A 13,059-nucleotide genomic window follows, 5' to 3' on the forward strand; every position below is an offset into this window, starting at 1 on the left:
TTCAGTTAACAATATTTTATACATTATTATACGGATGTTCTATTGTTTGTAAGTGCGATGATCAGTCTAATCCAAGGATCGAAAATAACAGTTATATATGTATTTCTAAAACTTCTATGAAAAAAAATTATTGACTAATGATGAAGAGATAATTAAAAATTATTTATAAATAATATCCAAGTTCCAATACATAATAAATTATTCACATGTGTATAAAATTGACGAATATAACAATAATATTAAATCATACGACAGGAAACATTATAAGATACACTTTATTAATAGTATTAGGTACATTTTTAGTGGTCACAATATTCTTATACATATTCCTATGCATTTATTGTTAAAACTATGCAATCACCACAAATATTTCGTGACACTTTAAATATTTATCTATAAATAAATATGTTAATAGTTATGTGACGGTAAAGAGAAAATACATATTTAACAATTCAATATTGAAACAAAATAATTTCTAGATTTCATATATATTATGCCAGAGATAAACTGTAAAATTCATTGATCAACAATGAGTCGAAAATATACCTCTGTAATCGTAAAAATAATACTCTTCCAACGTTATATTTTCATTATATTATTAGTTAATCATAGTGGTATGATATTAACGCTTGTGTATTTGTACATTATATGTTTGTATTAGCATGCTTAGCAGTGGAACAATAATCTGTCTGCTCTGATGCACTTAAATGAACACATATGATATACGATCAAAATTCGGAATTTATACTTAAAGTTATATAAAATACATCTTGTGTCCGTGTGTGTTGTAACAGTTCTATTTTCATACACAAAAGCGGATCGATGTACTTATTTACACATGCTTTATAATATATTACTTTTGTTTATCCTTATAAATTTTTACAATTTCCTTTATATCCGATATTTTTTTGATCATCCGCTCTTGTATTGATAACTGTTCAAATTTGAAGTGCAGCTCCTCCATTGATTAGGCCATAATAAGTTTATATTTTTAACAATCATACGTAATATGCGAAGGCAATGTAAAGAGGATATCTTCGAGAATCATTATAACCCTTTGAGAGTGTTATCTTCACAGATACAGTTTCGTTTATATTGAATAATATTTTTTCTTTCATATGCTTGTCAACAACATCTATTGTCTCAGTATTTTGCTAAATCATTTGCATTTACAACAACAATTTTAAATAAACAACATGCATAATCCTCCCTAAAATATGCACGTAATTTTGCTGTATTAAACTAGTTTAGGATTCAGTGACAAATATAAATTAGATTATTTTATGTTATGTTTGTGAGACGTTGTTCTGTATCTCAAATAAAAATATTTCATATCCTGATCCGATTGTTGTTGACTTAGATGAACGTGTTTACATTTTAAAAACGGTAGTCAGAAATGTAGACGTTCTTTAATATTGCAACATTCTAAATCGAAACACGACTTGTATTTTACATTAAATGGACGTGTTAGTCAGTTCCTTGAAAATCTTCTTTATGTGTTTCTTGATTCTATCACCGAACTTTAATTAACATCACCTTATCAATTTTTTTAAAAGAGAAATAAATTCAATAAATATCATGATCGTTAACATTAAAAAAATTTACGATTCTAAAATTTTGTAGAAATTGTTCTTTTCTACATCCAAGAAAACAATTTCGAGTCTAATATCTGTACGACTTGTCGAGATGAATACACATGATAATACACGAGTATAATAATAACACGAATTAAATCTAAATATTTCTGTGGTCACAAGCCTTAAATCTTAGCAAAACCTTTTAATGTTATATGCAACCAGTAAGACTTAGGTCTTTAGTTTGCCCTAAGTATCGCTTGTCGTTGCAAATTATATTTTGAGGTAGACAAGTATATTCTTCAAATAGCTTTTCATAGCTATAGGTAAAGCTAAACCAAATGATAAGTTTTCATTTAAGAAAGATGCCACATTACGTTTAATTTTATATCTTAATAGACCACAAATATAGCCTAAATTTACTCGCAAGATCGTAAAGTAGCCATGAAAGCTGTAATTCGATTCTTAGTTCACATTGCAACCAACAGTATTGGAAAGGGTAGAATATAATACCCTCTAAAAGCGTTGCCATACTGATGAATTTCTGTTAAAGCTACAAGAAAAAATTAAGTGTCAAAAATTTCATGCATTTTTAAGATTAATATGCAATATAATTGCAATATAATTATTGTGAGTGCTATCAAGATTTCAAATAGACAAGGATAACAAATCTGATGCTAAATGTGTTAAAAATGTTCATAAAATCTAAGACTGGAAGCTATTGTACTCGAATGTCGTATTGAGAGATTAAAATCGTTAATTATATTAATTTTTATCGTCATATTCGTATAGAATTATATTATCTTGTATGTTCCTTGATTATGTTATAATATTTCAACATTGTTTTACATTATATTAATAGGTATTTATATTTTCATTTGTTCTATTTTCAGGTGTATATATATGTGTGTACGCGCGCACGCGCGTTCCGATGGCAATGGCAATAAATACTTGTACATTCAGTACAAGAATGTAATTTTTTATTCTCATCAATGAAAATGCTCGTTACGATGTCACACTACCTGTTTCATTCTTTCATATTACTAAGATATAGTTTACCTTCATGTTTCAGGTACTATCTTTGTACCTCCTACTTCTTGCTGAATTTTAAGCCGCAATCAAAATATATAAATTCACTATTTTTTAAACAAAATATTAATCTATACTCTTGATTATGTCAATAATATGCAGTAATTTACTATTTATTAAGACAATTCACATTAAAGAGATTAAGTTATATTAGAGCGCATTTCGCTATTGAGTAAACCAATCTATAAATGATAGGTATACATATGTGCATGTACACATTGCGATTTCATGTCAATCGCCAAAATAGTTAATCTATACTAAATCTCATAGAATATTAAGTTTTACGATTGTGTATCTGAAGTTCCACTTTTTTTTCTCCCGCAAATAACAACGGAAAATAATTATTATAACGCCATACAATACTGTTTAACAAAATCTACAATTAACACTGCATATTTATGGAACATTACCTTTCATCACATACATGTAATTTATACAAGAGGATCGTTATCAAGATCCATTTCTTCTACAGTGATATAAAGTCCTTCTTCCTCATATGTAGACTCATGTTTTGCTAAAACTTTGAGTAATGGCCGCAATTTCATCCACCACTGATATGTCGGAATGCGGTGTCTGAAAATTTTACGAAACGTAAGTACACATTTCCGATGAAAATCAACTGCGATGCATTCCCGTTGCTTACTCGAAATCCGTAACTTCAATAAGTTCTGTAAACGGCGTAAATCTATACTGTCTTCGCACAATACCAATCATAACTGCACTATCAGCATCCATCGCCGTTATCTTACTGCCATCGTTACTATATTTTTTTAATTGTTCGGTAAACCACTCAACTGCCTTAGACCCCATTTTTGTGCCCAAATTGCGATCAAATGGAGTCGGTGAACCACCTTGTTGCATGTGACCTATAAAAAATTTTGTAACTTGAGATCTATTGTTATTTAAAATATAAGATAGTAGCAATTGTTAAACATATACCAATAATGTTCATTCTACAGCTGAATAGACCCTTTCCTTCTTCGCTAAAAAGTCTCTGCATAAAATCTGTATTATAATTCAAGTTAGCATTTTCATTTCTCAAAATAAGACCTCTCTGTACACCTTCAGACATTTTTGCTGCCATCGCAATGACATCTTGATTTAAGTCTTTAATATTAAACTTCTCTTCGAAAATATATGCTGCGTCAGCACCTCCGGCTAATCCAGCGACCGTAGCTAAATAACCGCAATATCCACCCATAGTTTCAATAATAAATACTCGACGCTTTGTACCTTGCGCCGATTGACGAATTCGATCACAGATCTAAGAATAACACAGATACACTTGACTAAATGAAATATTATACCAATAGCTGTATTATAAAATAACATATACACAACGTAAAAAATTCTACCTCTGTAATTTCATTTAAAGCAGTGTCACAACCTAGTGAAAACTCGGTTCCTGGAACGTTATTGCTAATAGTCGCCGGAATCATAGCAATAGGAATTCGAAATTCTTCATACTTGTCCCTAGCTTTGAAAAAGGTAAGTCCTGTTTGATAACCCTTTTAGAAAAACAGCAACAATAACACATTATAATAGTAACCAAAATTCTGAAAGACAGCGTACTAATTACTTTAACCCTGCAGAGATCGCGGTTAATCTGACAGATACATACGGAATTTGTTGAAAAATATTCTTAAAAAGGCATATCGTAAATCTTGCTGACAAAGAATAGCTATTATATAATAGATTAAATCTGTATATGTGTGTCATAGGAATATGTTATTTCCGTGAGAAATTTCTATATTTCAAACGTACTAATATTATTCGTGACGAATGTTTTTAGATTCTTACGCGTCCATCAATGAAGAATTCTAATTAGCTTATATAATTGTTCCTTTTCTTATCCTTATTACTATGAATGTTTAATATCTATACTAGGTTTAATAATTATTGATAGTATCTGTTTTAATAAAATGAAATTTGTGATAATTTTTATATAAAAATCGGCATTGCAACACGGATTAAAGTCATTAACAATAAATACACCGCGATCTATGACGGAATTATTACAACCGAGATCTTCACAGAATTAAAGAACCATTACCTCAAACCCTCCTATGATGAGCAAAGCTTGAATTCCGTATTCTTTAAGTCTCTGAGCAATTTGAGGCAACTGCTCCTCTTTGGGTGGAGCACGTTTAGTTCCTAAATAAGCACCACCTTGTGCTACCCAACCAGTGACAGAAGGCCAATCCATCAATTTAAATTTTCCAGCCATAAGGCCCATTATTCCGTCGCAAATACCATATACCTAGAAGTTTGTAACATGAGATCTTGTATTACTATATAAGGATCTACTCATTTTTAAGACGATACCTTATCACCTCGATATATACAGTTCCGAACGAAAGAACGCACCGCAGCATTCATACCACAAGAAGGTGAACCAATATGCATCACACCTAACGTATAGTGTTGCTGTAATAAAATTTGGCGTTAATATTGTGGGGATATTTGATGTTGATTCATGCAGCGTGCACATAAAAAACAAATGCATTCTGCAATTTAACATAATGTTTGATATCAAGACTTTTAGTATGCTTGTGGTTTCTCTTACCCTAACAGAAACACTTGTTACAGGTTATAACAATGTTATATTTGTTTAGTAATAAAAGAAATAAAAGAAATAAAAGAAATAAAAGAAATAAAAGAAATAAAAGAAATAAAAGAAATAAAAGAAATAAAAGAAAAGAAACAGACAAAAGAGAACAAAAATAACATCAAGATTTAGAAGTTAGTTAACTCACTTGTCCACATAAAGTGAATTGCTAATTTAGAAGGAATAGATGAGACTGTTAGAAAGGCTATTTTATGATGCATTAAAATTTAATATTCAGCAAAAAATATATACACTTATACTTTCTTCTCTCAAAACAGATTTACCTTTTTTAATATCGGGCCATTACTTTCCTGAAGCAGCATTAAATAAAAGATATAATATAGGCAAATCTTCACTTTTTATATATTCTAGATACCAGAACTAAAAACCTTCACATGTTTTTTGTATGATTCATTATGTAAGATGTTCCGCAGTCGTGGTACAACAGAAAGAAAATAATTCGAAACGAATTTTCATGAATAGTGAACATTCGGTAATGAATATTCAGACTTGATTTTCGAAACGAAACTCCATATGGAAAATCTTTATTCTTTTCCGATCGTACCATGATTTCGGAAACAACCTGTATATTTATTCAACTGATTTCATATTTATTATTTTAATAATCTTATATTCAAAAGTTTGATAGAAGGCTTTAGGTTCATATCAATCTTTATATTATATGCAAAATTGCAACATACCTTACTAGGGTCGTGATCTACAGGTGCTTTCAAACGGGTTAACATTTTATATGTATCCAAATTACGAGCAAATCCCCTAAAAATATTTACAAAATGAAATATAACTAAAGTTTTATTTCAGTATGTAGTATGAATAACATACTTTCCGCGAAGTTTAACCGCAAGTTCCCAATTTTTATCAGCCATAGCTTGTGCTACTGCTTTAGTACGACGAACGCACTCCATAAGAGGTAATCTAACAGCTTGATTACCATCCAGTGTAACAACACATGCTTCAGTGTCTGGTTTTGCTTCCATCAATGCCATTACCGCTTCTGCTCCCATTCGACAACCCTATAAGTTATTACTAAATTAATGTAATACTTTTGTCTTTAATACGTTATTGAAAATGAACATCATGGTATTGTGTATACTTATATAATAACTAACCAGAACTCTATCGAAAGCTGATGGATTACCACCTCTTTGAACATGACCAAGAACTGTAATCCTTGTGTCTTGTTGCAGTTTGTCTACAACAACTTTATGAACCTTCTCAGCAGTAATTGGTTGGCCGTTTCTATCTATTGCGCCTTCTGCCACAATAATAATGTTAAGTCGTTGTCCTGTGAGTCTTTCCTAAAAAATATATTTTAAATTTTTATAATCTTACACAATACATACAGATAAATTGAAAGTTACATAGATAAGTGCAAAGATCGTTTACAAAGAAAATTTAGTTCGAAAGAAATTAAATTGTAGGCGAAAGAAAAGATAATAATATAGAAATTAATGACATTAATGTTCCAATTTATCTTCTATAAACATGCCAAACATTTAATTAGTTAATTTTGGAAATAATTAGATGTTACACATGGAACATGGAACTCTCTAAAAGAACATATTGTAACTATAATAAGCTTACCATTACAAGCAAATAAACTAAACTAAGATTAAAATATCTATAATATTCCTCTTCTTACTCATGAAACAGCATAGCAGCAAACAGCAAACAAGAGCATAAGTTTAAAGCAAGGAGTCATTCTGTGATATTACAAGCAATGAGAAAAGTAAATAGTTTTATAGAACTGTTTAAAAAATAAAAAAAAAAGATGTGCAGACCTGTAATAGCTTTTTGCACAGCTTGTTTGGCCAATCCTGTTCAGGTGGCCACTCTGGGATGAACACATAATCAGCTTCGGAACATATGGCTGCCACTAGAGCCAGGTAACTGTAATAGTATGTTATAAAAGCCAACTAAAAATATTACATTACATATATAACACAGTAACTATAATATAGTGAAATGGCCAGGTCCAATTTAAACTATTGATATAAATGTGAAGATAAATAAAGAAAAATGTTACTGTTAAAACATTAAAAAAATATAATATTGCAAAAAGTTTAAAATCTTGTTTAGTATTGGTAACAAACTTTTAAAACTGAGAGAAATTTATAATATAAATGACCAAAAACTAATATATTCCTATTCTTCTTGATAATTTAACTATTTTGACAAAGGAGCAGACACACATTTAATATGAATAAAAATGAACTCAATACAATATAATCTGGCTAATAAATTTAATATTATAGGGAAGCATGATTCATTAAAGACAGTATAATGATTGATCAAGGACGTGCCTGTTGCACAGCTTTGCAAAGTTCCTCAACCCAATCACCTGACGGCGGTACTTCAGGTATAAAGCAATAGCATGCTTCAGAAGATAAACTTGAAGCTAACGTCAGATACCTGAAAGACTTTTATTTTTTCATTAAGTTCACACTACCTTGAATTGCTTTATTAGAACTTGTCCCTATCCTTACATTAAAAAGTTATTACAAACGAAGTTGTTGGTTCTTTTAATATTCTGCTTAACTGTAAAAAGGTGAGAAGGAATATGTGTAACACTGACAACAGAATTAAGCAATTAAAAATACATGAAAGACGACAACACAAATTATTGAATTTGTTAAACTAAATTAGGGGGGAAATAACACTGTAACAAAAAATTTAGAAAATTCCTAAACAACGTGCCTGCTCCAATTTTCTACATAATTTATCAGGCCAGTCAGCAGGAGGTGGTGATTCCGGGCAGAAAACAAAGTCTGCCTCTGCTGCTAAAGCACCCACAATTGCCAAATACCTATCCAAAAGGTTGTCACATTTGTAAGAAATAGTACGAAAACAGATATCCTTCAATTTATAAAATATTGTGATTGAGTATTTTTAGTGCTAAAATACTAAATTCTTTCGAAATACTAAATAACCAATTATTTTTTTGATTTATTTAAGAAACGAAAATTCTTAGCATTTCACCAATAAAGCATAATGGTCAACTTACCCACAATGTCGACCCATAACTTCCATTATGAATGTTCTTTGATGAGAATATGCAGTACTAACAATAGCATCAATACTCTCAATAATACGATGTAATGCTGAATCGGTACCAATAGTCATGTCTGTCCCACAAAAATCATTATCGATAGAACCTACCATACCAGCAATATGTAAATGTTGGTATTTTTCTGCTTGTTCTGAAGTAATTTCACCTAAAGAAACAGCATCTTAGTAAAGTATACATAAAAATATAATATTACAATAAAAATATCGGTTTTTTATTTACCTGCTTCAGCTAATTCTTTTAATAGATCTGACCATTCCTCTTTAAATAAATTTGCACCAGTAAGCGAACCATCACCACCTATTACAACCAAGTTAGCTATTCCACGAGTTACTAAATTTTTTGCAGCTTTTCTACGACCAGCACGTTCCCTAAAGTCTTTGCAACGAGCAGATCCTATTACTGTACCACCCTAAAATACATAATTATAACAGTTTGAATGAAGCTGCAATAAAAGCATGACAAACAAAATACATACTTTATGAATGATACAAGAGACAGATGACCAATTAGCTTCTACAATATTATTTCCACCATCCACCATACCCTGATAGCCTTCATTGATGAAAAAAACTTTACAACCTAGGTAAATACCCATTCTGACAACTGCTCGAACTGCTGCATTCATTCCTAATGAATAAGTTTTATTATTAAAATTTAAGTAATAAAATATCAATTAATATGTATTCCTATTTTATTTCAGTTAATTGATCTTTTACCTTGAGAGTCACCTCCACTAGTAAAGACAGCAAGGCCTTTACCTTTATGACTACCAGGTTTTATGAACCTCTGTGCTGCTACTTCTTCTGCCATCTTTGCTGCAGGATACCAAGTATATCCCTGTAATATAACTTTTTTTGTAACTTTTTAGATAAAGAATTCACCTTACTCCTTTGTTTAATAATATAGTAAGTGCTTATGATAACTTATTTTATAGATAGATATTAATCAATGTGCTTTTTTCATTATTATTACAAAAACAAAATTGTCTCTTTTTTTCTAATAATCAGATCATGATCTTCCTCATTGTCATAACAGAAACATAGAGGAATATTTAATAGTAAATCAAAATATTTTCTTATAAACACCCATTTCAATTTTGTGTCAATCTAGTACAAAAGTACAAAGAATATATGGAAGAAGAATGTGTTATATCCACCAAGTTTTCAACTCACTTGTAGAGGAATTTTTGGTTCCTTTTGAATATCAAATAATATTGAACTTTTATCAATATTATTTTCTGTTATGCTCGGAACTGAGGCACATGCCATACAAAAATTAATTTTATCTTTTAGGAAGTTATGTTCTTTGTCATCTGATAAAAAGATTTATATTATTTTTCAAAATTATTATTATTTATGTTTTAATAACAAAATAGATTCTATACTTAATACATATTACTTTGTTTTGGGATTGGAACATGAGAAGAAGTAACTTCTTCCTTTGACTCTTTTGTTGTGCAAACACATATTTCATCATATTTTATGGACATTATATTATACAAGGGAACATACAAGAAATTTAAACAGACATTAAGAAATAAATTCTTATGCCCTGCATAATATATGTAACCTAAAATAATAGACACTATTTACATTATAAACCAACTCTATTCTTTGTCATAACATGAACATAGTAGCATCCCATTCATTTTCAGGAAGTCATTACAAACATTTGTGTAACAATCATTGTTTATGCATGTATGAAATACACTTTTCATATTACAATATACTGTAATAGCCTTTTCTGTATGAGCATACATTGCACAAAAATTAACGCGCAATGACAAAGTAAATAATAAATATAATATAAAATAACAAGATCGAATTTTCGTCGAATAACAACTTATTTCACATAAGATAGTAATTAATCAAGGGCGAAAAATGAAAAGTGTAACGAATACACGAACAATGTTAAAGAACGTTACAACACGAAATATCTTCAGCAGTCCTTCGTATTTTAAAATAAGATAGCATGTGTTCAAAGAATCAATGGAATCTAGCACAGTCTCAATCTGTCGTGCATCAAAACATCGGAATAACGATGTTAATACTGAGTATAGAATAGATCATTGGGATTACTTCATTTGCATGTAAGGTAAAATTAATATATAAAAAACGTCAAACTAATTTTAAAAAATATGTAGATTGATGAGCAGCAAAGCAGATAAATTTATTAAAAAGTGAATAATAGTCTATTGTAATGTGTATACAAGATAACGTCACTTTGTCACTGACAATTGGTCATTTAGTTATTTATTATCTATAAAAAGTACTTTTATATGTGTATATGTAAAGAAAATTAAATAATTTTCAACTCACCGAACAAATATATGTCCAGTTACCAATAAAGATTAGAATGTAGACAATTCTTGCCCGATTTTAAAATTTCCTACACTTGTAGACCTACAATACTCTGACTGAACAGCAGACACCGCTTTCGTGTCTTGAGTCCAACTAAAACTGAAGGTGACCTTTACGTGTGCTTCAGCACGAAGTCTCCCACCAGTAATATTTGCTATCCAGCTCTCGCCCCTCCGCCTATGTAAAATTAAATTTAGGAAGTGGCCGTAGATGGTGCTAGTGATACATAGACAGCCAATACGATATTTCCTTGCCGCTGCATTTATTTTACGAAAACTATTTTAAATTCTGCTTACTAAAAATTTATATAATTTTGCCTGCTTCTATTTTTTGTTGGAAGAAAACTAATTTCTATATATTCTGCTATATGCTATATGCAAAGATCGATCAATTCTACAAAAAAACTTCCTACGTATTCATTATTTTGATCACACATATAAAACAGCAAAACATCTTGACTTAACCTATGGATTCAATCATCATTTTCACTAAATAGTTATTGACATACGACCTTTCAAAGACAATGTAATTCATTCTAATAATAATCTGAGATAAAATGAACTTTGTACGTCATAAATAACAATATATAAATATGTACTTTTACGGCTCCTTTACGAATGTGGTTTGACATTTAGTTATTTTTATTTTCAATCGTGTCACTGAAAAGAACAGAAGCTCAAAAATACCATCTCTTTGCTTTTACTTTGACAAATCAAAATTTCATCAACTACTAATAGAAAAGTTTTATGGCGTCTTATGTATATATACATGTATGTAGATTGATCAATGATCAGATTATAAAGTAACGAATTTTTATCTCTAAAGAAGGAAATTAGTAACAGTGCCGAAAAAAATTATACGTGACAATGTCAATATTATTATTACAAATTTGAGGTGCAATAAGATATCCTTATACGACATATAAAAAGAATATCTTTAGATTTTAGCGGTAAATTTCATCAAATCTGATCATTCTTTAAAAAGTCAGCTGTAATTGATCCACCGGATTTTCAAACAAATTATTTTAGTTTCTATATTTTATCAACAAATCAATTTTTTGTTTTACTTCTTTCGTAAATCTTATTACCTGCTGTTACTTTAATCCAATTTCGTTGGTTTTTTTATCTCCAGCAATTATGTAAAGATCTGGATAACAGCCCTATGAGCAAAAAATAGTACGCAACTAAACTAAGTACTTCGCAAGTACTCGTTATATGCACTTTGTTATCTTGCCCTATGACTTCATATTTTTAGTACAGAGCACGATGGAACAAAAAATGTTATGTCGAAATATCGTGAACTACTATTAGACCGATTCGATCTTATATAATCGGTTGCATTGGAAAAAGGAAAAAAAAAAGAAAACTAAACGACAAAGAAATAAAGAGAATCTAGATATTTGAAGAAAATAGAAAGTTCTTTTATCAACTACGTCGATTGTATGTAAAGACTTGTATAATTATTTTGCAGTAGGATTCTTTTCTTGAAAAAATTCACGTATGCGAATACAAATGCAAAAATAAAAAATTATGACGCGACACAAGAATGTAAGGATCTACATACGGATACTTATTAAAAGCCAACTAAATTACTATATTTTCGTAGTCGAATATACAAACATACATATTTTCGTATAAACTTTGAAAGTTAACAAGATGTACAAAGACATCGCGAACCCATTCAATGGCTAAGTTCTTAATTTCAATATAGGTTACCAAAATGTTGCAACACTGCTTTTTCTTTTATTTCAAGAGGGTTAAATTTAAGTGAATATCGTTAATACACAATCTGTTTTATTAAAAACCAATCCCCTCCACTTCTAGGCTTTTATTCGCTCGAATCAGTGTTGAAAATGATATCAAACAATTTTCATTTCACATCCAATCGAACCTATTTTTACCTATTTTCTAATTCTCTTCAGTATCTACATAAGATGGATCTCGAATCAATGATACCGAAGATAAATTATGACGAAGCTAGCGAGCATGAAAACGATAATAATAATATTAATTGTAACGAAGAATTCTTACTGTATAGGAACATTGTGCTTACGTTGGCCTAGCCTCCAAAATCAAGTTTTCAAAATCTGTATTTAAAATACTGTTAAGGATGTAAGCGTTATTATGTTTTTGGACTTATTGACTCAATATAGAATATACTGCCCTTCCAGAACTTGATAATACTGGAAAGCAGAACAATCGAGATTATGGCTTTTCTGAGACATTTTATCAGAATTTATTATTTCGTGTAAACGTTTATAATAATTATAATTTACAATTACGATGATCGATGATAAATACAAATAGAACAACATAACTCGGGACGAGGAAACTAGGA

The 13,059-nt window shown here is 30.0% G+C and overlaps 1 protein-coding gene across 7 annotated transcripts; it reads right to left on the bottom strand.

Moving 5' to 3' along the window:
• Positions 1-257: 257 nt before the first annotated feature.
• On the bottom strand, positions 258-10,917 carry Pfk (ATP-dependent 6-phosphofructokinase). 7 transcript variants are annotated; one of them, XM_069111098.1, is made up of 18 exons: positions 10,681-10,917; positions 9,535-9,674; positions 9,079-9,199; positions 8,838-8,989; positions 8,582-8,771; positions 8,297-8,507; positions 7,074-7,182; positions 6,402-6,590; positions 6,115-6,305; positions 5,973-6,048; positions 5,556-5,582; positions 5,420-5,440; positions 4,989-5,090; positions 4,717-4,923; positions 4,019-4,171; positions 3,603-3,927; positions 3,307-3,529; positions 258-3,236 (listed from the first exon to the last, which is right to left on the bottom strand). In XM_069111098.1, the coding sequence occupies exons 2-18, from the start codon at positions 9,628-9,630 to the stop codon at positions 3,095-3,097; spliced, it is 2,535 nt and encodes an 844-aa protein (XP_068967199.1). In that variant the 5' UTR covers positions 9,631-9,674; positions 10,681-10,917; the 3' UTR covers positions 258-3,094. The 7 variants fall into 7 exon arrangements, with proteins under 7 accessions (XP_068967199.1, XP_068967194.1, XP_068967200.1 ...); XM_069111093.1 differs by lacking the exon at positions 10,681-10,917 and having other exon boundaries at positions 258-2,127; positions 3,074-3,236; XM_069111099.1 differs by lacking the exon at positions 9,535-9,674 and having other exon boundaries at positions 10,681-10,914.
• Positions 10,918-13,059: the final 2,142 nt, after the last annotated feature.

Source organism: Bombus flavifrons, chromosome 4, assembly GCF_040668555.2.
Source record: "Bombus flavifrons isolate JBK064 chromosome 4, iyBomFlav1_principal, whole genome shotgun sequence".
Taxonomy (NCBI): domain Eukaryota; kingdom Metazoa; phylum Arthropoda; class Insecta; order Hymenoptera; family Apidae; genus Bombus; species Bombus flavifrons.